Source organism: Haliotis cracherodii, unplaced genomic scaffold, assembly GCF_022045235.1.
Source record: "Haliotis cracherodii isolate W230 unplaced genomic scaffold, xgHalCrac1.p SCAF_1, whole genome shotgun sequence".
Lineage (NCBI taxonomy): Eukaryota > Metazoa > Mollusca > Gastropoda > Lepetellida > Haliotidae > Haliotis > Haliotis cracherodii.
In genome coordinates, this window is record NW_027266264.1 from 84,489,879 (window position 1) to 84,517,261 (window position 27,383).

General features: G+C 38.2%; 1 protein-coding gene across 1 annotated transcript; it reads left to right on the forward strand.

The window, feature by feature from the left end:
* Positions 1 to 22,208, forward strand: LOC139450396 (arrestin domain-containing protein 3-like). Its single transcript, XM_071232122.1, has 7 exons — positions 1 to 189; positions 5,269 to 5,415; positions 11,234 to 11,460; positions 15,233 to 15,415; positions 15,717 to 15,899; positions 16,477 to 16,864; positions 17,220 to 22,208. The coding sequence occupies exons 1-7, from the start codon at positions 72 to 74 to the stop codon at positions 17,366 to 17,368; spliced, it is 1,395 nt and encodes a 464-aa protein (XP_071088223.1). The 5' UTR covers positions 1 to 71; the 3' UTR covers positions 17,369 to 22,208.
* The last annotated feature ends 5,175 nt before the right edge of the window (positions 22,209 to 27,383 follow it).

Genomic DNA, 27,383 nt, shown 5'->3' on the forward strand with positions numbered 1-27,383 from the left:
TTGCCACTGTTTTCGTTGGTATAAATCAATGCTGAGCGCATCACAACGCTGCAACCAATTTGTTTACAAACATGGGGAAGCTGAACATGTTTGTGGTGTCCTTTAGCAACTTGCAGGGTGTTTACTACGCAGGCCAGGTCGTGCAGGGTCATGTCACGGTGGAACTTACAGACACAATGAAAATGAGAGGTATTATCTGACGTATTTAAGTTATGTGGGCTTGACGCGGGAATTTGACTTTTCACACTCGCAGATAACGGTTTAAAGAAACAATACACGATCTTTAAAGAACTGCAGGGTATAGTTAGGTTCATTGTTATCAACTGACCCGTAGACGTTTACGTTCTGTCATGTTCGGGGTGTGGGGTAGGGGGTGAAAAATTCACATAGTGTAGACTAGTGACAGCCTTGCGTAATTTACTGCACACTTGGGACTGGCATGTCTACATCATAATGCTGTGCTGAGGATACTTTATCTACCACTGCTTCATTAAACTGGAAATTTGTTGAAATATGGACTTTCATTGGAAACTGTCCTGTATGGATTAACAACGCTTCACTGTATTGGAGAGTGTCATAGTGTTGATGAGACAGGCCTGTCTAGATCTATATGTGAGTCATCTCGGAAATGTTGAAATATCATATTGTAGTTGTGCAATCTAGAAAACAGTTCTGTGTGACTTGGAATGCAAAGAAACTGAACCCCTGTTTTGCAATACTTTCTTCGGTGCACATCTTCTGTTGTTAATGGAATATGATTATGCAACATGACAAACGACACCTTGTGAAACGAAATGTTCAATATTCCCAATTAATTGTGTCCTTCAGAATCTTCAGTAATTGTTCATATGTACTGCTGATCTTGAATTTACTGCTAGTATACACGGTTGTGCACTTGACTTATGTATAATTGTAGATCTATTTATAGTTTTTCCAGCAGTTGGCGATTGGTCAGCAAGTTGTAGGTGCTAAGAGATGAACTATGGTATTGACCTTTTTCACACTTTCGCCATCTTGGATCGAAAACGAGGCTTGGAGAGCATAGCCCCATGCAGTGTGAGTCGCATCAGCTGATAGGGAACAGACAGCATGTTGTGCATTTCACTGGTGGACATTTCAAACAAACAAAAAATGGTATCCTCTGTATCTAATACATAAGATATTTCACATTTAATCGTGAGGTCCAACTAAAATATGCCTGTAATACACTGGAATTTGCATTTTGCTGTCAGGATCCCGGAAGTGAATGGAAAAGTGCATTTCGAGATACGTATTTCAGAAATAGATTGTTTTATCATAACCTCGTCGGCATATAGGTACAATGTGACAGTACATTCAATGACAGAAGTTTGGTATCGTAAATAAACCGCATAACATGAAACACGTCAGTGTACTTTTGCAAAATTGCTCAGTCAATGCGTGGCTTGGCGAACTCGAGATCAAGATCAAGATCATGTTTATTTCACTTTTCATAGTGGTGTTTGCTGCACAACGCGCTATCGTTTTGCCATGAGTCCAGTTGACAAAAGACACTTTTTCTGCTATGATTTTCATTTTAACATATTACAATAAAAATTCAGAAGGGGCGATAACTCTATTCAGTGTGTACAATAAACAGATGATACTTTACTTGTTCTTCAAACATCACTTACTTAACTGATTACAGCCGATTGAGATTGCACCGTGCACGACAAAAGTAATAATGTGTGAACTGTTTAAAACAAGTTAAAGGAAACTAAAAATTGATAAATATAATTAAGGCATGATATTGAAGAAATATAAGAATTGATACAACTATCAACTTCTTGAACACCCTCACCTAATCCTGTATGATGATAGGTAATTGTATATCAAAAGGAAGCTACTAATACATTTATCCTGAATAGTTTGAAAATATCTTGATCAGATATGAGTACAAATAAAATAACAAAAGATAAAAAGGAATCAACTTCAATTGGTAATCAAGCCAAGATAAAATATATGTATTGGTACAAATTATGTTGATGGAACAATCTGGATTTCTCATATTTAACAAAGAAAAACAAACTAAAATTTTCATATCTTTATTTCTCACAATATAAGTTTTCAAAACTTAACATGGACTGGGTGTCTTTGTCAGTCAAAAGCACCTAATTAAATTCCAGGAGAAAATAATTTTCTTGCTTGTAAACAAATGGTACAATGTGCTTTTTAAGTGTCATTTTGTCAAATGCAATGTTTATCTCTTCATGTGGTTTACTAAAGTTGATATCTAGACTTGAAAATATTAACTTTGTCAGATCACAAGATGAGATATTATTAAACATATTTTATTGTCCAAAAAGACAAAGGGATTGGGCACAAGGGCAGCACTTATTACCGCCTTCTCCCTATATACAGTTATACATAATATTGCATAATGAAAATGAACAATTTACAGTTGAAACTTCACAGTGTGGAAACATAGTGCACAATATATATACAGTGCTCATATGAAGGATATGTACAATGTGCTTGAAAGTGAAGACAGTGTGCATCTCATACATATCCTAATATTATACATTTTAGTGTTGAATATAGATTTAACAATATTAATGATTTACAGTTTGGAAACAATACTATGCTAGCTAGTGAATCTGTTAGTCGTTTCTATAAATTTGTGTACAGACAAGAATATTTTTGTATTCAGGAAAACATCTAAGTTTGGATTACCAAAAAGAATACTATGTAGAGTTTTTTGTCCTCCAAGATTATCGATAGCTGTCTCCCTAAAATCATCATATAAGGTACATTCGAAGAAGAAATGGAATGAATTTTCACAAGGAGCATGCTATACAAGGAGCATGAGATAAATTCATGCTATCATCGTTAGTTGACAAGGAAAACAAATTTCTTCTATGTATTTATATTTTTTTATTTTTCTCGTTTTGATTGAATTATAAAAAAATATCAAAATAATCACACCACTTGACTTGATTGAAATAAACTAAAGTTCTAAAGATTGTTAACAATAGTAAAATATTACATCATAACAATATAATTATTGCAAAATGACACAGTAAACTATATTCTTACATATAAATTGATATGATAAATAATCAATAATACATGGCAATTGCTAGCACAAAAGAAATCTTTTTGTTTTAAAAGTTTCAAAACATGTTTGTGGACATAAAACCAGATGGGTTTCACAATTAAACAAAGGGAATTAATGAGTTATGATTGCAATACGCATGGGAATTAAAAATAATTCTGTTTATACTTTAAGTTTTTAGTAATGTCAATATCAATTTCTGCATTTGAAATATTTGAATACAAACTGTTAAAGAGTTATCTGTTTCTGTAAATTATATACAGATCACATGTTGATTGAACATTTACTTGACATTAATTAGTTGGGTTTTTGTTCATTTCATGATATGATTAAATTGGTACAGTAAAGTAAATATCATTTTGGTAGAAATATTAATTGTTGCCAAAATTGCAGATCAAACTGTACTTTACTTCAAATATTTACACACCCTTTATGTAATAATTCAGTTGAAATATTACACCTCATGCTATCTAATCTGACAACATTGACAATCAAAATAACTGATCACAATCACAACAGCACAAGTAGATCTAGAGGTCTAATATTTTATTGGAATGCATTTGAGTCCATTACAATGTACATCAAATACGCAACTGATGCAAAATTCTGATTTGTTACGATTGTAAATTCTCAGTAGGTTTCAATTTGATACATTATATCAACATAGGCCTATATCAATTAAGTTAGTTTCTGACATATATCTAGATATGGTCAAAAGGTGAATATTTCGACTTCAAATACAACCCGCAAAGTTATTTAAATTCACAATAAATAGTTTAATGGTGTGTAAACAATGAATTATTCTTTACAAGATTTCAGTAGCATTTGTATTAAGTCTGTTCAGCTACCATAAACTGCACTGGGAGTTAGGTGGTCATGGATATTTTAAATTGAAATCATAACAGAACGGCCAGACTCAAATTTATATCGGTAAGGAGACCAGATAACAGTAGAATAGTTTGTCAATAAGAATAATGTTCAATACTAACGATAATTGTACCGGGATGTTTAAATTGTCACAGTTTGTCCCGATTGCGTGCCTTGTTGACATCTCCGTGTGTTTCATGTGCTATCCAGCCTTCACCTTCTGCTCTCCAAGCCTCGCTTTCAAACCGGAAGTAGCGAAGTGTGAAAAAGGTCAATATAATGTATACAATTAGTCAATGTATTAAATGTGATTCACTTAGGCAATTTACACAATGATTAATATTTCAGTCATTTTAGAAACTAACTGAAACAACTTGATTTATTTGAGTAAAAATTATTGAGAAGCTTCAAAGCAACTATATTATGCTGGGATCAGAAGCTAGAAGATAAACAAAATATTAATTGACTTGCTTACTTTACTTACTCATTTTCAGTTACTGGGTGATGAAATTCAACATAAAATTTGTTTGGAATTAGTTACCATAATAAATAAGTGGACAGATTTTTTAATCAAGTTATTAAAATATTTTTAGGCATTTTGTAAATTGACAGTCATTTTACACAATGACTGTAACATGTAGGAGGTATCAAACAGTACTTTGATACCTTACAGTTAAAAAATGTTCAGGTTTGGAATGAGAGTTAACTTTGTTGAGCAGTTAGTTTGTATGAATTCATCCCCTCTTAAGCCCTTTCCCAATGGATTGATGCTCATGATATCAATCACTGGATTGTCTGGTCCAGACTCAATTATTTATAGACTGCTGTCATACAGCTGGAATATTGCTGAGTGTGGTGTTAATCAACAAACAAACACTACAATGGGACAAATAAGTGGCAGGAGCAATAAGTACCCGTCTCTATAACAGATGTCAAGAAGTTGCCACTGTCGAATGCCTTTTAAAATGGCAGGTGCTCCATTCATAAATCTGTGAAAGTGTTGATAAGATACTTGATAAGATGCAAGTCAGGCTGTATGGGTAATGCCAGCCTTCTAGAAACTGTCCCAACCCGAAACTATTTGAATAGTTTGTTTACAATAACCATGGGAGGTAACAGTAAACCACACTTCTGGTACAGATAGACCACTACAATATTCAATATTGTACAAGTGTTTCAGCCATTGGCGGCAACTGACAATGACCACAAATAAAGATACAACAATCACTGCTGCCACATTACAATAGAACTGTTAAGAGATCAAGCACAAAGCCACTGTTGTAAGTGAAATAGTATACCATTTTCTTATCTCCATAAACACTTTTCAGGAATTCGTCTTCGATTTGAAGGCAAGGCCTACGTACATTGGACTGAGAGGCATACAAGAGGTTCTGGAGACCACCGACGTACAGAGACTCGCCACTACTCTGCTCGGGAACAGTACTTCAACCAGGACATTTTGCTGGCTGGTAGATGTAAGTACCAGGGCTCTACCATGTTTACAAATATACAATATACAAAATATTGCGTCCTGTACACATAAATAAATATTCTGTGGCAGCAGTGTTCTGCAAAAAAACTGAAAAAGTGGGGACAGGGACCCCTTTTGCATAATTACATGGGGTCATTTCGAAACTGATGGGGCCACACTGACAGATCATATGAAACTTATAACCCCATGGTATGCCGGTTATAGATGCAGAATCACTGCCCACAAGTAATGTTAGCAATGCACAGAATTTTCACAGGGCATCTTTCTCAGATATTACTTATTCCAGCAACAAATAACATCCGATGTCATATATTCAGCCTCAACAGTTTTGTTTGTGATCACTGCTGTTCTCGTTATGAAATTAGAATGTTTCTTTTTCATTGAATTAGATTTCACATGATTTATACAAAGCTGACATGTCATAGTATTTGTTTCTGAGTTATGCTGCAACCGCGTGTAGTCATGAAATCAGGTCCGCAGAAAATATTTATCTTTCTCAGTTTTTCTGCTTTTTCACAGTCTTGACACCATGGTCACTCTCAGGTGAGCCAAGCGACACATTCTGTGTATCAGACACTAACATAATTTGTGGTCAGCGATTCTGCAAGACTGGCGTCAATTGAAACAGAAACATCTTTGGCATTATCAGAACTATGACTACTTTATATAAGGACATGGCTCCATTATGACAGGCTCCGCCATCATGCATGATATCGGAACTTCAAATTAAGACAAGAGATATTATTGGATGAAATGGTCGCGGATGTGGAGGTACTGGTGGACTGCAGCAATGAGCTTAACCCCTGTTAAGCAACCCCAACTGCAACAACTGTTGCCAAGCAACCCATGTTGCTTACCAATGCAGCGCCTGCTGCCCTGCAACTACCGTTGCCAAGCAACCCATGTTGCTTACCAATGCAGCGCCCGCTGCCCTGCAACTACCGTTGCCAAGCAACCCATGTTGCTATGCAGCTATCGCTGCCAGGCAAGTACCATTGCCAAACCATGAGCGAGGGCAACTATTGTTGCCAAGCTGACCATCCGCTGTAAAGCGGACACTAAGCCATCTGCTGTAAAGTAGAATGGATAAATTGGTTCCTGCTGTAAAGCGGGCAACACTATCCTAAATAATTTATAATTTGGGATGTATCCCAAGACGCCAAATATAATGTACCCTTAGGTTCCGGGTACTTTACCCTTCTACCTATGGTCACTTGTCCTTATCAACTACTCCTCGGTTCTAGGGATGATGTAGCTCTCTTTCAAAATCACAAGTAAGATGGTTTGCTCCAGTCCTCTTTATTTATGATAGAGTTAATCATAAATACACACACATGGTCCTCAGATATATTCTTGTTGTTGCCTGATATAGATACAACACATACCTAGATGATGGTTGAAGAGCATGATGGTTTTTCTGATGAACGTTAACTCTACTTCTTTTCTGACTCGGGATCCCAAAACCACAGTGAACCGTTCTGTTCAGCTGTATGCTCCAGACTCCCCGCACCACTCTCGGACAACTAACAAAATACTATCGATGATAATTTTAGCTCCTCCCTCCAAAATCACATTTGACATCATGAGAAATGAGTCATGATGGTCATTCCCCAATTTCCATAGTTATTAGTTTTACCATCAAGCTTTTCTTGACTAGCTACTTTGATTACCTCTTTAAGGTCATTGGTCAACTTGGACATACTCATATAACCAAATCAAATACCCTCAACTACCTCTGCCAGACTGGAAGGCACCAAAATGATACCCAATCCTGTTATTTAGACATTCCAATGAAGCAGTAGTATTCAGAAATACTTGATCACCACTAATCTAACAATCCCGTTCTATCCATCTGTCTCTCTTCTGACATCTTGTCGTCCGTAACCATGATAATAAGACAGACATATTTGAAGACAGGTTGTTTTGTACGGGGAAAAAAAAATTACCGTATTCGACGTAATAAGCGCCCATGGCGATATTTGCTAATATACAATGTATTGGCTAGTGAACAATCCCAATTAGCACCCTTTCCGATTGACCAATGTACGCGAGACTTATTTATTCGTGTATTATACGCACTCGTGTGTTATATGTACCCTTAATTATGGGCAATTAAATTCTGGAAAAATGTATCAGTCGTATATAAACATTTCACGGTGTCGGCATAGACCACAAAATTTACGTTCACCATTTCCAAAATAACATTCTAATAAGAGCCCCTTATTTCTAATTTTGAGTGCGCCCTGGGTGCTTATTACGTCGAATATGGTAGGTGTACACTTTGATTTGAAGACTAATGGAAACAGTCATGTTATGTTCACAGCTGCCACCATGTTATGTTGTGACATTTACATGCAATTAGTTCCAATGTGGATTCCTGCCCATGATGAACGACGTCCCACTGGAATAAGCTGCGTTGACTGGTGCAGCCATGACTTTTAACCACTAGCACAAGCTAATTTAGATATGACATGAACAGTCTACTCTCTTATTGAAATGTCAGAGCAGTACAAATGGAAATATTTCATTCTTTATACAGCTTATGTTTCGTGATTACTGACATACCACACTAGAACTGGGCCAGTGTTACTTATGATGTTGACTACTGGTATATTGTGGTGGAAGTCAGGTTTATTTTCAGAAAATTGTATCATCAAATTTTCAACCTGAACGATGAGTTGTTTGATAGGCATTTCTCAGAAGCTGACTGATGACAAAGTAGAAGCAGTTTATGGATAACAACTTCTTTATCATTCTGTATTAGCGACGTTTCGGTGTAGATCCTTGAACAAGACAGAATAATAAACATGGTACATAATTTGTAAAGTACGGTCAAATAGGTATCAAAAGGAATCACACACCTCATGGAAGTTGCCATTTATTCGTCTAAAAATAAGATTACAAAAACTTGGAATCAACTTGAATCAGGTAATCACGAAACGGAATCCGAATCAAGGCGCTTCAAACACTTTCTCACAGTCGCCCCAAAGTTTTGTTACAAATTTGAGGTGCATAGTCACTTGACATTGTCTATTGCCTCTGCTACCTGACTACCTGATTGTGCCACCAGTGCCTCCTTCCCAAAAGCTCCTCTTCTAGGTACACTACCTGTTGCAGTGCGGGGTCAAGTCTCCCAATAAGGAAAGAGTTAGGTGTCACATGATCAAGGTCAGCCACATCGGTCGGGACATAACCTAGAGGTTTTGAGAGGCTGTACAAAGTGTCTGATGGTGCCTGATTGCTTCCCATCCCTTCAGTATCCAGACCTTTCGTCGAACTTCTGCGAAGAGACACTCCGGTCCATAATGGTAAAAGTTTTCATCAAAGTCCTTGATGATGAGTCTTGTTATGGGATGTTTAGGGTCGAGGTCTATAGGGTGTTTGACATTGTCTGGGAGTCCCTCAGCCTGTCTCAGTCTACCAACTCTTACCAGGCCTTCAGATGGGTCATATTCTGGATTCATCCTCTTAATGATGCAATTTCTTCAGGAAAGAATTCTAGCTGAAGTTGTTGAAACAACAGTGTTTCCGCTTTCTCTATGAATTCAACTTCATCTAATTGATCACTTGTGGCCGCCCCGTCAAGGCACTCCTTGGTAGCCTTGACTAGTGATTCCCAGTTGGTGTACTGAGAACAATCAGAAAGGTTTACAGCTGAGATATTGCCACAGAAACTTTTCTTCAGTTCATCTACTACCTCAGCAGTATAAGGTATATCACATTTGTCTAAGAGTGTCGGCCATTTCTCAGAGGATTCTAGAAGGAAGGGAGGACTGTTCCTCCATCGGGAGGCAACACAGAGTTCCTGCTAGGTTAAACCTCTTGTAACATCATCGGCTGGGTTATCCTTTGTGTTCACATGAAACCTGCTGTCTGCAGGAGTCAGGGATTATATCTCAGAGACCCGAGTCCCAACAAACACCTTGTACCGACAGGAATCTGACTGAAGCCATGTCAAGACAGTTGTTGAGTCAATCCACAATATGGTATCATGGATCGTCAAGCTTAATTTTTTGTGAAGTATAGCGGCTAACTGTGTACCAGTAAGGGCAGCAGAGAGTTCAAGTCTAGGCATTGACAGCTGCTTCTTAGGAACCACTCTACTTCTTGCTGCCACAAAACTGACAGCTATGTTACCGTTGCTATCTTCATTTCTCAAGTAGGCAACTGAACCATGGGCACACTCCGAAGCATCAAAGAATATGTGCACCTGTCTCGATGACTGAGAAGGATGGGGGTTTCTAGATTTGTAGCTTCTTGGTAGACACACTAGAAGGATATCACACAGTTCAGATTCCCACTCTCTCCATTGATCATGAAGTTTTCCGGTTTCTATCACAACATCCCATTCATGTTTCGATCTCCATAGATCCTGCACCAAGATTTTGGCTCTGGACGTGAATGGTATCAAGTAGCTGATAGGATCATTCTGTGTGGCAAGGATCTGATACACTACATTCATTGTCAGTTTATCAGAGTCCACAGCTGGAAGGTATCAGACTTGGCCTCTGCAGGCAAGTCTTCTAGTATCTCAGGTACGTTGCAAGCCCACTGACGGATGTCAAAGCCACCTTCAGCAAGCACCTTTCTCAGATCTGTAACTAGTTTCTTTGCTTGGCCAGGATTCATCAGACTATCCAGGCAGTTGACTACGTAGAAAGCATCACCAACACACTTATAAACTTCAGGGTTCTGTTGCTGATTGTCAGTCGCATGCTTCAGTAGGGCAAAGGTTGCCCAACATGGACTGAAGGATCCACACTAACAGTTGCGCCACAGGAATGTGAGAATGGGTTTGTCTTCAGGTGGAACATACCCTTTATATCACCTTGGACTGTAGAAATCTCAAGAACATGCCTAAGAGGGAGGATCCAAAGGTAGGACCTGGGAGAAGCTGGCTGTTGAGGTCTTGGTCCTTGTACTCGTAAGAGCAAATAATTATGTTTTCCTTGTGATCATTGAAATTCCTGCATTCTGATTAGCTGAATTGGTTACGTGTTATTGCATTCATTTCTCAATGAATATAAAAAAAATAAGCCACGCCCACCAAAGCGGACTACTTTTATTACTACGGAATGTCGGGGAATCTCAATTTTACATGCGAGGGAATTCCCTTTCTGCTCACGTGTATTGCCACGCTACAGTCTCTTTGGCTTGGGAATCACTCTCCATGTCTCAATGCTTCAATGCATCCGCCTCAGGGGACCATGTAAAGTAGGGTCAAATAGGTATCAAAAGGAATCACGCGCCTCATGGAAGTTGCCATTTATTCGTCTAAAATTAAGATTAGAAAAACTTGGAATCAGGTAATCACGAAACGGAATCGGAATCAAACACTTTCTCACATAATTGTTTGTAGTAGGTTAAGGATTAACAGTCACAACAATTTGCATACACGAGAGAAATTAACAGAGTAGGTTAAATAGTCACAACAGAAGGATAAAATTGTAACAACATCGTGATGATTAAACAAGAAGCCAGATAAACCAGATAAAGGATCCATAGGTTGGAAGATTGGAAAAGCTATTGTTTAATGAGTTCCTAAGAGAGGGATGGGGTGAAATATTTGTGATCCCAGTTCACCTGAAGGAAACCTCGGGCGGTGGGGTCACCTCGTCTCACAGAAGGCAGGGATTTAATTCCTCGCATGATTACAAAATGTGAATCTCATATCTTGTGTCCACTGCCGTGATATTACTGGAAAACTGAATGGAACTTAAAACATCTTCACTCACTCAAAGAACACTGGGTAGGATAGTGCCTCTTTTCATCTCTGTCCTTTTTATGTCTGTTCCTTGTAGGGAAGCAGCAGTCTGGGGAGGACATCCATCTGCCTGCTGGCCGCCACACCTTCCCGTTTGCGTTTCAACTCCCACCTCAACTTCCATCATCCTTTGAAGGAGAACATGGTCATGTTCGTTACACAGCTAAAGGAATCATTGATAAACCCTGGAAATTCGACCACGAAACGAAAAGGCCATTTACAGTGATTTGTTTGCTGGACCTTAACAGAGATCCAAATGCCATGGTAAGTCATATTAGTGAGGTCATGTTAGGTCAAAATGGACTCTTGCTCCATTTTTATGTAAAGAGTTACATAATGTGGTGATTATGTGGGCAAATCAATCAATCTTAGTGCTATGACGGTTGCAAAAACACTTGTGATAGCCGTGGCGCTAAGATCACTTTGTATATAATGACCCTGCAATGTCTATCTCCAGGAGTCACCGTGACAAAAATTTCACTGTTCACCACGTAATAATGTTCATGAGTCAGACAATCACGTGATTGAATGATCAGTGGATCAAACATTTTTCAGATTTTTTTTCAAATACAGATTGGTATTTGGTGGTTATATTGGATTTTCCGCAGATGAACCATAAGGGTGATAACACATCATCGACTTCTTTTGAAACAACTGGTTAGGGTTTGGGCGTGAGAGGACCTCTTGCAGTCATACATTTTTTCCAACAAGTATAATTTGAATGGAAACATAACTTGTTTTTGTGTTCACTGTCGTGGTAGTAAGTAGGTACAGACAATAACAATCAACATTGATATTTCAACTCACCAAAACATGTCATTTTTAATAGAGATAAGTATTTATATTAAGTGGTTATATTGAATTCATGTAAATGATTTAGTATTCTACACGACACGTCTGTTTACCCCAATGCAGAAGTTTTAAATCACTCAAATATGTCATCAGAGACACTTAGTGTATTGATATTCTTTTTCTACCCATCAATCTCTTGGCTTCCACTTTAGTGAGTTTTGCATCTTGAAGTGTTAACTATACTTCAGTGAGTTAGTGTGCCAAGTTTAGTTATATGCATATAAGTCCTTGCACACTGTTTTAGAGTTAAGAATATTACGAAACTCGTTGGCCATCTTGATATTGGTGGCCATCTTGTTTTTTTGTGGATCTGTCAATAGTTGAAAACGTTCAGTATGTTTTTAGAAACATAGTATGGCTATTTTGCAATGAATGCATGCTTTTTTTCATCAATAGATTTAACCTGATATATGGAATATGCATTGATAATTTTTTGGCCATATTGGATTATGCAAATTAGACATATTCCCCAAACTGGGATTGTTTGGGACTTTTAGTGTGTTGTTTAGGGGACCTTGTAGAAATGCATTGTGGTGAAATAAGTTCCGTTGCAATTTGTTCAAAGTTGACTGAGAAAATTACCTAGATTGCCTGGACTATTATTTGAGTTTGGGTCTCAACAAGGAAGCCATCTAGAGAAATGCCTCAATAGTGTCTGTGCAGAATTCTCTCCCTTGTGAGGGTCTGATGTTCATGGGCTTAATCCCCTGGAAGCAGAGGGACATATATGTGCCTCCTGTTCAACTCTCACTTTAAAGTCGAATAAAAATTTTTTAAATATCACACACACAGATACACTTCACTGTTTTGAATACTGTTGGAAATTGCCTGTTCTGTGATATCATCTGTGATGGCACTTTAAAGTCGAATAAAATTTTTTTAAATATCACACACACAGATACACTTCACTGTTTTGAATACTGTTGGAAATTGCCTGTTCTGTGATATCATCTGTGATGGCATTATATTCTGAGCAAAATTACTGAAAATGACCTCTGAAAATTAGGTACATCGTAAATGTTGCCATTTTTTACACATTACTAAATCACCACTCACGGCGTTATTTACAGCATATTTTTTAATCTAAATTTTGGATATTTACTCAGGAGAAATGAATTTCAAAAATAGCATATTAGTGATCACGGGTATCTTTCTTTTATCAAATCACCAATGATCATTCAAAAACTTTGCCGATAACACTAGAATCGTTTAGAATGTTTTGCAAAGTACGAATGCCGAAGTGAACTTTCCGCCATATTGGATAGTGTTAACAAAATCATGTTTCACATATACCGGTTATGAAACGCGCCTGTAACATGTATATTTCAAACTCATCTGCGATATACACATCCTTGAATTCCTCATAAGCTTTAGAATCAAATGACAAATGGTCTTTGTCACCAATACAAAGTGCCTAGATGAAATCAAGCAAAATAAATAAGGTATGACAGCAAATGCTGTGCTTGAAAAACTGCACTTGTTTGAAATGTAAACAAAGCAAAAATCAGATTTTACACTGTGTAGCATTTTCTGCTATTTTGAGCTATCCATTCATCTATTCGTTGCATATTTTCGTTGCAACATTTTCAGAATATGCATGGGAAGAAAATCGTAGGAAAAATTAGGGAACTAAAAATAGATACATTGCAATAATTAGATATTTTCAACAGAAATTCTCAAAGTTTCCGCCCTGTGTGATGCCATGACTGACCAGTTGCTGATGCAAAATCACACACAATGACAACTGTATTTATTGGAATTTCTGACTTTCCGTTGGTTTCAGTGAAAAATATAACAACAAATAACAGTATACAGATTGTCTGAATGTTTCTGATTACTTACATGTCACATTTATGTATGTACCATCCGTGAATCAACGAAAATCACCTTGTTAAATCCAGCGTGCACACATTTCTAGAAGACTTGGTCTTGGAATTGTTTTTAATGTCCTTTGATATACAGAACAGTGATATCTAATGATTTGCCAGGTGCATGTTAGTCAAATGATTTACGAATCCTTCCTCTCGTTTTGCATTATATAACAAATGGGTATCATTCTTTTAGTAATTCATTGCGTTTGATGATGAGATAGTGCTGCATTAATAATGGTGCAACATCAGTCAATTTACATTAATACAATCAGAAGAACTTTGAAATCTGAGGACTACTTTATAGGTCAGATAGAGCAATCCATTTTGCCATTACTTCTTTTATTTATGAAGTACGATTTCATCATTCCTTATGGGGTTTTTTATACCTAAATGTATAGTTTCAATATCAATATTTGTGTTGGAATAGTTTGGCTCCTCTTGAACAAAAAACACCCCCAGAATATATTGTCCTTACTCACAGCTAATTCTCAACAAGGGACCAGAGTTACAATAAGCTAGTGCTAAGCGTAGCGGAGTTATGCATCCTTTTCTTTGTATGTGTGTAACCTCTCTGTCGCATTTTGATGTCATAGAGGAAAATCTAGTGGTTATACATACGCATATAACTCCATTTTATATATATTTATGTCGTTCATGTATCAGGCAGTATTTTGTTTCTGTAAAGCTGCTCAATACAAAAAATAATCGCACAGTACTTTTATAGGTGTACTTTAAAAAGCAGAGATATTTCCTTTTTTTCAACACAGAATAAATTCTTGAACAAGCCTAAACAGTGTCTTTTGTTTCAAACCAGTTTAATATTTGCAGTTAAATTTACACTTTCATATAGGAAATGTAATATTCTACATCTGTGCGTAATTTTATGGCCAGAGGTAGATCCAATGCCATGTGAGCGCAATTCTATCACAACCTTCACTTTCCTGATCCTAGGAAAATGTGAGTCAGAAAAAAACGTGGCATCCAGGTTAAATCCCACATTTTTCCCAATCATCATCTTTAATTTCTTAAGACCATGCCTGTGCTTGCAGTTTTACTAAAGTGGTAAGTGTCTGCAACCAGTGACACTTTGGGCATTCCTCCAGATCAAGCAGTGATATAACTGGAATACTGCAGCATTAACTCCCCTTTTGTAAGTTTGACTTCTATGCAGCTGTCTGTCACACTCAACTACATTTTTTCTTGATCATGATGAAGAAATTTGATTTTATTCCTCAGTGATCAAATAAACATGTCAGGTCAAGATAGAGGACATCTTGTTGATTTCAAGATACAGAACTGCTGATTGCTTGTAGATACCTGCTCAAGGTGCCAAATCCAAGACACTTTGCTGCTGGTGCTGTGCATCAGGACCAATCTCTGCTAACTTCTCCATCGACAGACAGGGATATGTTCCTGGGGAAGCCATCATTCTCAAGGCTGAAATTGACAACCAGTCAAACAGGAGAATAAAGTCATCGTCTGTGAAAATGACAATGGTGAGTTTAATAATTCTGTAATTCAGTATTGTGTACATTATGATATGAAAATAATTCTACTAGATTACAAATTATTATTTCAGGTTTACTTTTTGATTTGTATTGTTTATAGTCATTGGACAAAATTCAATGTTTTGTGTTAATGAAAATGAAATACATAGCTTCAGGTTTGCTGAGTAATCATTGATAGGCACTTATATTTCTGTTGTAGATGATGCATGTTTTACATATACGCTGAAGTTTCTTATCAAGTGGACTTATGTATTTATATTATCCCATATCAAAGATAATTTCTTTGCAGGTGACAATGTTCCATGCTACCAGCAAAACAAGAACTTCAAGCCGTGTGATTGCCAAGCTGAAGCATGGTGAGATCGATGGAGGGGGACATGATTACTGGAATGGTGACCAGCTGGTTATTCCACCACTGCCGCCATCGTTTCTTGCTGGTTGCAACATCATCGACATTAGATACAATGTACAGGTAGGATACTTGCAAAACTCTTTATCCATGTCTACTAACTGTTGTGTTGTTATATCTATATAGTAAGGTTGTGATGTGAAGCACACTACGATACAGGAAAACTAGACATTGCCATTTCAGGAGACATATTCCATCATCCAAGAGAATGAACGCAATCAACACAGGTAGTCAAGTTAATTAATTGAACACAGGTTTGTTGTAAAGATAATATTTTACAATTAATTTTTTTTTTTTTTCAACGATTCTCGTATGATGGCACAGAGTGAAACATTACATGATTTTGCTGTAAGTTTTCAGACTGCAGTTAAACAACATTAACTCATTTCACTTCACTGCCGTCTTACTGTTCAACAAGGGATAAGACATTTAGTTTGGATATATCATACAACAATTTTATTTGTTTCACTACAGTTGTCCCAATAAAAGCTCAAACATTATCATGCACTAGTTTCTGTGTGTATTGCTTGGACACTTGTAAATGTTTTTACTTTTCATGCTGACAGAATGAAGATTTTATAGAGCAATTACAGGTTCTCCGATGTCAGACACTGATCTGCGATATGTTTGCTATTCACAGCTTGAAGTGACTCCTTCAGGACCTAGCTTTGATCTTGACATCCCTCTACAAGTGATAATTGGCACCATCCCTCTACAAAGTGTCCTTGCTCAGCATCCTCCTATGGCCCCTCCAGTAGGGGCCCCCATGATCATGCCAAATCCTACAGGTGCTGGTGGAGCCTATCCCCCTCCTGGTGCAGTAGCCCCCCAGCCAGGAGCCTACACCCATCCTGGTGCAGGAGCTTACCCCCAACCTGGTGCAGGAGCTTACCCACCTACTGGTGCAGGAGCGCCCCAACCAGGAGCCTACCCCCCTCCTACTGGAGCCTACCCCCCTGGAGAGTCTCTGCCCCCAGGAGCCCCACCAGCCTATCCTCCAGGGATGCCAACCGATTTGCCAAATTTGCGTGAGTAGCACTACTTCATACATGAATTTGTCGAAAACAGGGATTGAATTAGGAAGTATAATGTTTGTGTTGCCGAAAGGAGATTTCACAACTTGACGTTTCGTGAGAGGGGGTTTGTCTGTTCTGTCATCTCCTCAGTTACAAATACTGACTGTTGTATGCCAGATTAAGTGTCTTGTTTTCAGTTGAGCCAGACTAATATCTTATGGGTTCAAGGGGCACATAATGATTGCTGCAATACAATTTCAAGGATACCTGGTATTGTTTGTTCTAGTTATCATGTTGTCCATGTTGAACGAGTTGTTTCTGTCACTACACATTACTGCAACACAATGATTATCATTAATGGTTTCAGCCCCTCCATCCTACGGAGAGTGTGTGTTCGGCAAGGTCGACATCAAGGAGGAAGGGGAGAATGAGCACCTGCAGGGAGACAACAGATATGCTCCCGTCTACACGTACTACGACTGGGGCCACAAGCCCTCCGCCCCTCCTACAGAGTAGATATCAGGGGAGCTGAGTTGGATTATAACTCCTACGTGTACATCAGAGGGGCCACAAGATATCTGCTCTTGCTATGGAGTCAATATTGTAGTTATCAGTAGGGGAGGGGTATACTAGGTTATAACACCTGCATACATGTACTATGAGAGGGGCCACAAGACAGCTGCTCTTGCTATGGAGTCAATATTGTAGTTATCAGTAGGGGAGGAGTATACTAGATAATAACACCTGCATACATGTACTATGAGAGGGGCCACGAGAGACAGCTGCTCTTGCTATGGAGTCAATATTTTAGTTATCAGTAGGGGAGGGGTATACTAGGTTATAACACCTGCATACATGTACTATGAGAGGGGCCACAAGACATCTGCTCTTGGTATGGAGTCAATATTGTAGTTATCAGTAGGGGAGGAGTATACTAGATAATAACACCTGCATACATGTACTATGAGAGGGGCCACAAGACATCTGCTCTTGCTATGGAGTCAATATTGTAGTTATCAGTAGGGAAGGAGTATACTAGATAATAACACCTGCATACATGTACTATGAGAGGGGCCACGAAAGACAGCTGCTCTTGCTATGGAGTCAATATTGTAGTTATCAGTAGGGGAGGAGTATACTAGATAATAACACCTGCATACATGTACTATGAGAGGGGCCACAAGACATCTGCTCTTGCTATGGAGTCAATATTGTAGTTATCTGTAGGGGAGGAGTATACTAGATAATAACACCTGCATACATGTACTATGAGAGGGTCAACAAGACATCTGCTCTTGCTATGGAGTCAATATTGTAGTTATCTGTAGGGAGGGGTATGCTAGGTTATAACACCTGCATACATGTACTATGAGAGGGGCCACAAGACATCTGCTCTTGCTATGGAGTCAATATTGTAGTTATCAGTAGGGGAGGAGTATACTAGATAATAACACCTGCATACATGTACTATGAGAGGGGCCACAAGACATCTGCTCTTGCTATGGAGTCAATATTGTAGTTATCAGTAGGGGAGGAGTATACTAGGTAATAACACCTGCATACATGTACTATGAGAGGGGCCACAAGACATCTGCTCTTGCTATGGAGTCAATATTGTAGTTATCAGTAGGGGAGGGGTATACTAGATAATAACTCCTGAATTGAGGTACAAGTATTTTGAACCAACTGTCTGCCCTTATCCTGTGCCTATGATATTTCAGACGGACAAATTATCTTCAAAGTCCCCATACCTCGCAAGTTTGGTAACCTATTTTTCTTATTATGTTTTACTGACTCCAATATTTTGACTGACTTCATGAACATATTTCAAATTCATGTTTCCATGGTAACCATATTGCAATTTATATTTTGCCAGGTATCAGTCATTATGTACCGTAGATGATGTTATGAAGCTTGCTTCCCGCATCTGCTGCATCGGTGTATCTTTACACTCCCAGCTGTGAAATAACATTGTGTTGACAGGCTATACACCAGTCAAGCAAACAGTCATTGTTCCATGTCCATATGTGACAGTATTGACATTTTTATTCAGTATTTTTATTGTTTTATTATGCTAATATTGATATATATATATATGTACACACACACGTTTGATTGTGTGACATGTCCAGACAGCGTTGATCTTTGTTCATTATATCAATCACTGAATTGTCTGGCCCAGACACCCATCATATAACTGTTATGCTATCCTTTATCCATACACTTTGATTGAACCTCATGATGTGAAGATCAAATTTTAATAATGATAAATTACAGTACAAACATGTAATATGTCCCTGAGTCTCAGAGTTTCTAATACTCAAAACAACTGGCCTCTTTCACTCATAAGGGAGGAACAAAGTCGAATTAAACAACTTCTGGCCTTCTGTTAGATTACTTTTGATCAAAATGGAATGAAATGTGATAGCTGTGTTTTTAATTATGGGTCTCAACATATATGTTCCTTTTTTTGCGATATTATATAGTTGGTATAGAAATATTAAATTCCAAATCCCAGTGCCATTCTATTTTCTGGATAACTCAATAACAACTCATGTATACAAACAGATTGATTTATAAATAGGAATAGTTTCATCAAGTTGGACAGATCACTCTTGTTGGACTTGCTGTGACAGATGATTTGCCCTCTCGAATATGTGGGAGCCGGGGAAATTTGTCATCTTCTGATGACTCTTGTTACACTTGTTGACCTTCAATTTTTTAGTTTTTGAGTAACTAAGCAAGTAGCTGAATCAGATATTTAACAGCCATTGCCTGATGAGCAAATATTTTACATTTTATATACATGTTATATGTTATAACATTACTGTAGTTTCTACATAATAAGTAAAGCAAAATAATTTTATGTTATATCCACCACGCCTTACTCAGGCCACACTTTTTTTCTTAGTTCATGGTTATTGATGGTTACACATTTTTTTAAGGTAAAACAAAATGCATTGTACATTATTTCATTAATTGGATTGGTAAGTGATTGTCTGGGTCCTCATAAATATTATTAATCAGATTTCACACTTGTTGGGATGATTTATCACTGGAATGTTTTTATTGTTGTTATGTATTCATCCCATGAATTGGTTTTATTGTCAAATCAATACCGTTGGTGATGTAAAGAAAACTCATTGTCATTCTGATTTCGATATTTTTTGTATTGGATTTTGAAGTTTTATGGTTGTTGCATCCATAACCAAGCAAAACAATACTAAGGCCTCAAATAGAGTAGTGATGGTTGCTCAGATGGGAAAGTTTCTGTTGCATTGTCCTTGCCTGCTCAGACACAATTTATGGATAAGAACTTCTTTGGTTTACTGATATCCATAAATTGTGTGTGATTTGTCACCAGTTAGCTTCTAAGTAATGCCTATCAAACAATTGTCCCCTCAGGCCGTTTTATGTTGTGGTTCTCATGTGTTTCACAAATATGAAAACTGTCTATTATTTTGTTTTGTTTAGCCATGAACATGAGATTTTTTAAAACATATTTCAGTAACAAATAACATTTTTTGTTATTCAAAATACAGTTTTGTGAATGAAATAGGGAGAAACTCAGTATTATTCAAAATACACCTTCTTAATTGAAGCTCAAATTGGTTATGAAATGTCTGAAGAAGAAGTGATCTGACAGAGTGAATGTCAACTTTGTGTTACCTGTACTCCCAGCAATTGTAGAAAAATGACAAGCTAGTTCAGCACTGGTGTAAGAGAAAATAAAAATATCTAATATGTCATTGAAAGTGAAGGAACTACATTGCTTCTTTTTGAATGTCCAGTGTAATGATGTATGTTTACACTATAAAAATATATCCACAGTTAAATATCATGCAGACAGTGTTGATACTATAGGAAGTGGAGTTGAAATTGTAAATCGTCATATTTAGACTTTCATTGCAATATTTTCATTCACCAAGTTTGTTTTCTCCTGTTTGTTAATCTGAGGCAATATGAATTTAATTTTACTGTACATTTAATACAGTGGGATCTGTCTAAACCAGACTCTGATTAATCAGGATCTCTGTCAATACAGACCAAATTTACTACGTTCATGGGGGCACGGGTCTAAGGCGCCTCGATTCGCGTCCCTTGGGCACGCCAGAAACCTATGATTGTGGGTTCGAATCCCTGTTCACCCTGATTATGTTTCTAGGTTTGTCAGCACCATAACCGTGCTCATGGGTTTCACCAAAGTGGTAAAGGTCTGAGACCTGCTGCATCACTTGGGGCTTTCCTACCACAAAAAGCTGACACGCTATGATATTACTGGAATAATGTTAAAAGCGGCGTTAAACCCAACTTACTCACTCACTTACTACGTTCTTTTATCATCAAGAGAAGTCTCTCTAGTCCTTCACTGCATATTCCAGACCGACATTTTGTGACAGGTCAATTCATCTTGTGATTTATTCTCTCTCACCTGGATATACTACATGTATTTACACATCTCACTCGTACATCCGGTAATTTGTTCTCATCAATGGACAATATGTTTTACAATGTAGACTGATGCCCAGAATGGCCTCACCAGTATTAAAATACTGTAGTTTGATTCCAAGGGAAGTAACTCCAAGCCATGATCTGATTTCTGTCTGATCCGACTTTAATCAAGGTCTCAGTTTAGTTTCAACTGATTCCACTGTATATACAAGATAGCAAAATCTTCCCGAAACTTATACTCCAAGCTCTGATCTGTCATTTGATGGATGTGTGGTGTCCAATTAGTCAGCATCAGTCATCATCCAGTCAGGCCAGTTCTAGCCCAGATTTGTGTCTTCTCAGGATTCATACAAGCAATCAATGTCAGCACCAAGGCTCTGTACACTTTCATCATCCTTGAAAGGCCACACGTTTTTTACATGCGTTACCAATTTTTATGCAGGAAAATTCCTGTCAGGTGGGAAAAAGAATTCAATTTTCTTTTAAATTTCTGCTCCACTACAGGTCGGCTGGTATGAAAAAATAAAAATGGTTTAAAGTGGGAGAAGAGCCTGTGGCACAGCTGTTGCTTTAAGCAATACAAACCTGACGAATCAAGTGAGAATTCTGTTGTATATATATGTATCCTATCAATTTCAGCAAAACCCAACAAACATTATTTTGGTTCCCATGTAATAGATGTCAACTTCAGTGGGTCCTTGTTTAGAAAATTATAGGCTGGATATAAGATAGAGCAAATTCTGAATTATTTTTGTTTTCCTTTTCAATAATATTTACAGTTGACAGGCCCTTAAAGCAAGTGAAAAAATGTTTGGTCTTATATGAGTACCATTTTGTGAAGAAATTGCTGAACATTGTGTTCTCTGACATGTCATTATTTAATAAACTTGTGTGTGTGTGTATATAAATAAATATATATATATATATGAAGGCAACCAAAGACATATTTTGTCTTCCTTGTTGAAATTACCTTTGATTGTTTTGTGGTATATGCATGCCTGGGATAGCAACATATTTAATTTGCTTTTTCTATTTTTTGACATTTGACCTATTGTGCCTTTTTCTGTCAGTGTTAAGGAATGAATAGGTAAAAGTGTGTCTGACTTCATTGAAAATGGTTATCAATTTGATGAGCATGAATGGGCAATAGACTGTTAACACATCAGTATACAAGTAAGGGGCAACCAATTCATATTTGGAGGGGACCCTGGTTTCTTTTTGCAATAGAAAATGTTTCCACGAAAATGCTGTAAAATATAATACATACTTCACTGGACATGCCTGATCTTCTTAAAATAGTGTGATGTTGGTACTCTCAAAACTGTTATCTCTCACTTTCCAAAAATATTTTTATTAACAAAATATATTCTGTATAACATAACTTTACTGTTATGCTATAGTACTGTTCTTGCAGTAATATTTTTTGTCAGCCATCAAGCAGATTTTGCAGTGGCAGGCTATGTGATTTCCTGGTACATAACATTTGTGATGCAAGATGATGTAAGTCAAAAATGATTTTTGATTCAATGTTCTTGTTTTCATATTTGTTGCCAAAATGTCCTCAGTAGGTTTTACTCTTACATGTCATGTGACAGAAGAATATATTCATGTCATGAGATGCTTCTGTTCTGGAAGCTTTTTGTTAATGCTCAGTGACAACCTTTGAGGTGAAACAGATGTATTCCAAAACTGTTTTTGCCTTCCTGTTTTGTGTCTTCTGAATGCCCAGAATACTATTGAATGGATAATCAGATTTTATAAGATATTATCATATTTTACAAGGTTTAAGCAGTAGGGGTCAAACGATACAGCAAGGTCACGATATGTAAAATCGTGTGGAAATGTCTTGACTTTAAATATTTCAGAGGAGGTTCAAAAGGCAAACCTAGCTGTAGACACATGTTCGTTGTAGCTATTTTTAGTAGTGAACTTAATTTGAACACCTTTTGTGATTTGTTACTGACAAATATGTCGGGTGGTCATTAAACAAGCAGTAATCTATTTAAGCAAGTGTATCGTTTTGTATCGTTACAGAAAAAATGTATAGTGTATCGTATCGGCACATGAAATCAGTTAATTGTTTAGTGTTCAGTGTATAATAAATGGCATACTGCTGTTTGATGTCAGTTCGAACTGAAGAGAGTACATTTTCCTCCTGTAGAGCATACAATTGAACTGACCAGTACATAGATGGGTAGGACCTTTCACTGATCACTGAGTAAGAAGCCTCAATCGCAAAATCTATTACACCTACAATTGTGATAACTACAACTATGTCATGTATCTTATATCGGCAGATTTGTGCAATGGTAAGCTGATATTGTTAGTTATTGTAAGGCTGTTGTTTTTTAACTTATCTACATTTTTTGACAATTATTTGAGCTGTTATGCACGTATAGTTAATAGAAGCCTGTACTGAAGACCCTCTTTTGTCTTCACATTCACCATGGCAGTTCTCATGTGTTCACACAAGCTTGTGTGTGTTATTATTTATGTTTTTGTTGTGCTCAGTGAACTTCACGATGCTCACTTTTGTGACAACTATCACAGCCAATAGCTTCAGGTCTAACTGTATTCCACCCTGTTGTCGGTCACTCAGACCCTGCAGAATAAATTAAAAAATGATTCCAACTTAAGTCTAGAATGATTTGGCAAGTGGAGAGTGCCTCTGCTCTAGCTCCGAAATTAAGTATTGTTCTGTGCTCCATTTGGATTGTATTTTGTAGATATATATTATTAAATATGATAACTTTATTTCTGGAACTAAATGTTAGTCTAACCTCCCTGATGCATGTCACAGTGTTGTTTATAAACCATGAGGACGTGGGGAGTGATAATTGTTTTGAGCAATTGTAGGATGCCACCATGTAGGATCCCTCATACTCACCTTGAATGTTACCTGTTCTTCCCTCATTCTTGCTTACTTGGAAGATTAATTCCTTATCCTGCCTTGTGTTTTACAACCACTCAGTGGTATATCAGTGGGAAAAACAACGGGTGAATTGGACCACAATATTTGTGTAATTATCCAGGATGTGTTCATCATACTCATGTCATTTGTACTGTCAGGTTTTCTAATAGGCCATAGCATTTTTAAAAATATGTTATTTAATATTTTTAGACTCAATGTTACCAATGTACAGGTGCTTCTTAGCCCAAGATCCAACATTTTGTTGAAGTTTACCCTTTTGTAACAAAGTTTAACTCTCTATTACCATGTTGTACCAAATAAAGTCATATGCTTTGGTATTTTTGTTATGTTATGTATATGATGATCATGATGAACTTCTTGTGTTGGCTCCAGCACCCTGCAACTTCTTGTGTTGGCTCCAGCACCCTGCAACTTTCTGTGTTGATCACCAGCACCCTGCAACTTCCTTAATGGGCTCCAGCAATCTGCAACTTCCTGTGTTGGCTCCAGCACCCTGCAACATCCTGAGTTGTTCCCCACCACTGTGCAACTTCCTATTGGTCACTAGCACAGCGCAACTTCCTGTGTTGGTCACCAGCACCCTGCAACTTCCTGTGTTGGCCCGAATCACCCTGCAACTTCCTGAGACGGCTCCAGCACCCTGCAATTTTCTGTGTTGATCCCCAGCACCCTTCAACATCCTGAGTTGTTCCCCACCACCGTGCAACTTCCTGTGTTGGTCACCGGCACAGCGCAACTTCTTGTGTTGGTCACCAGTAGCTTCCTGCAACATCCTGTGTTGGCCACCAGCACCCTGCAACAACCATTGTTGGCCACCAGCACCCTGTAAAATCCCATGTTGGTTCCCAGCACCCTTCAACATCCTGTTTTGGACCCCAGCACCCTGCAACATCCTGTGTTGCCACCCAGCACCCTGCAACATCCTGTGTTGGACCCCAGCACCCTGCAACATCCTGTGATGCCCCCCAGCACCCTGCAACATCCTGTATTTGTTCCCAGCTCCCTGCAACATCCTGTATTAGTTCCCAGTACCCTGCAACACCCTGTATTTTCTCCCAGCACCCTGCAACATCCTGTTTTGGTCACAAGCACCCTGCAACATGTCGTAAGACATGTTTGATTGTATGTCCGTACCGATGGGGTTGGTCGTTGCTCATAAGTCACTGGATTGTCTGCCAGGTGTGATTATTTACAGCCCGTCATCATTTAGCTGGAATAATGCCGAGTGCAGTGTTAAACAAGAAACAAACAATCTGTATATGCTTACAAATCCACCACGCGTCACTTACCTACTCAACATCAAACACTAACATTAGTTAAACACTAAGTCGTCACGTTTTGTTTTGTACAAGGAGACTGCCTCCGTGGTCTAGTGGTAGAGCGTCCGCCCTGAGAGCGGAAGGTCCGGGGTTCGATCCCCGACCGCGTCACATCAAAAGACGTTAAAAGATGGAACTTGTTGTTACCCTGTCTGGCGCTCGGCATTAAGGGGCTAAAACAAGGACAGGTCGGCTCGGAGTCAGTATACTGTGTCTGAGTGGGGTATTCATGTTAAAACTAGAACAACCAGGCACACAAACAAACACACACACGTGCATGCACGTCGCTATATAAGTGCAATAATCTTGGACGCGACGTTAAACCCCCTTGCACCTCACCTTTTGTACAAGGTCTTAGGTTTTTTCAGTTTTGAGAGTTGTCACCCTTTGTACCCATGGATTGATTGAGTGAGTATGGCTTTACGCCGCTTTCAGCACTGTTCCAGCAACATCACGGTGGGGGCACCAGAAATGGCCTTCACACTTTGTATCCATGGGGGGATAGGTAACTTGTTAGAGTTATTTCTTCCTGGGTGATAAAGGTTGTTCTTGTAATTCCTTTACAACTTCATGTTGTCGATGTACATAAGCAAAGTATCGGCACAACAGTAACCGGTCTCCAATGGCTAATCTTGTGTTCACAGTACTCAGGGGGGCTTTCTGAGAGACTAGTCTACCTTCTCTTGCTATGCTCTGTACGGAGAAGATACTCGCGCTCCCTAGTCGGTAGTCCAGTGAAGACTATCACGATGCTATGTCACTTTTCATGGTGATAAATACTTATCAGGTGTCTGAACAGACAGATATTTTGTTAAGTCTCATACTGTACACAGATTACAGCGCATTGAAATTGACAACTAGACGTTCATGGGTTTAAAGTGCTGACAGAACACTTCTATGATAAGGGTACTTTTCCCCGTACTCCTGCAAGGTATTTGCTTTCTTGTGTAACGCTGAACACAACAACAGCTTGCTGACTGGCGCCTTTAAATAATGTAGTCTGGACGAGAGAGAGAGTCAGTGAGAGTAATATTAACGTCACATCGGCAATATTTCAGACACATCGTGACTGAGAATACATATATTTAGACTCAGTACAAACTTGTCATCGATGGACAGTAATATCACTAGAATATCACATATTAATACTTAAAACTTGCATACAACCATAACAAGATATCACTATATGTAACTACACTATGAAAAGGGCAATAGATCACCATACTAGGGACCATTGGGACTTACAGAGCCTTTGCGACCTGTATGGACCCCAACAGGATTTACACCATCAGTTCAGTGGCTGACAATTGTACGAAGTAGTATTTACAAATATTCTACAAATATTCTGGGTGGACCCGTGAAGATCCGGGGTAACCTATGCCTGCCGTAAAAGGCGACTGCTTGTCGTAAGAGACGATTCACGGGATCAAGTTAGACTCGCTGACTTGGTTGATGCATGTCATCGAATCCCAATTGCGTGGATCGATGCTCATTATAATTATGTCAGTCACTGGATTGTCTGGTCAAGACACAATTATTTACAGACCGTCTTCATATTGCTAGGTACGGCCTTTATATTAACAACAAACAACATGTCGCCGTGACATAGATAGACTATTGCTGACTGTATTCACATCCACTAACTCACTGTAATCGCAACGACAAGGTCTATACACTACAGGAAGGATGTAGTATTTGTGTGAGTTTACGACTTGCTCGAACTACAAGTCGTGTCCACAATCGCGTCGAGCTATTGAAAAAAGTGTCCATGTGCATTGCAGAACGAGTTACTTCCCTTGAATTGATTTACTGTTGTGACAGACAACAG

Bases quoted from the DNA above. Each gene is read 5' to 3' on its own strand.
- LOC139450396 (XM_071232122.1), top strand. From the start codon at position 72: ATGGGGAAGCTGAACATGTTTGTGGTGTCCTTTAGCAACTTGCAGGGT. The intron at 190-5,268 runs GTATTATCTGAC...AACACTTTTCAG, and splicing joins AGACACAATGAAAATGAGAG to GAATTCGTCTTCGATTTGAA. The intron at 15,416-15,716 runs GTGAGTTTAATA...ATTTCTTTGCAG, and splicing joins CGTCTGTGAAAATGACAATG to GTGACAATGTTCCATGCTAC.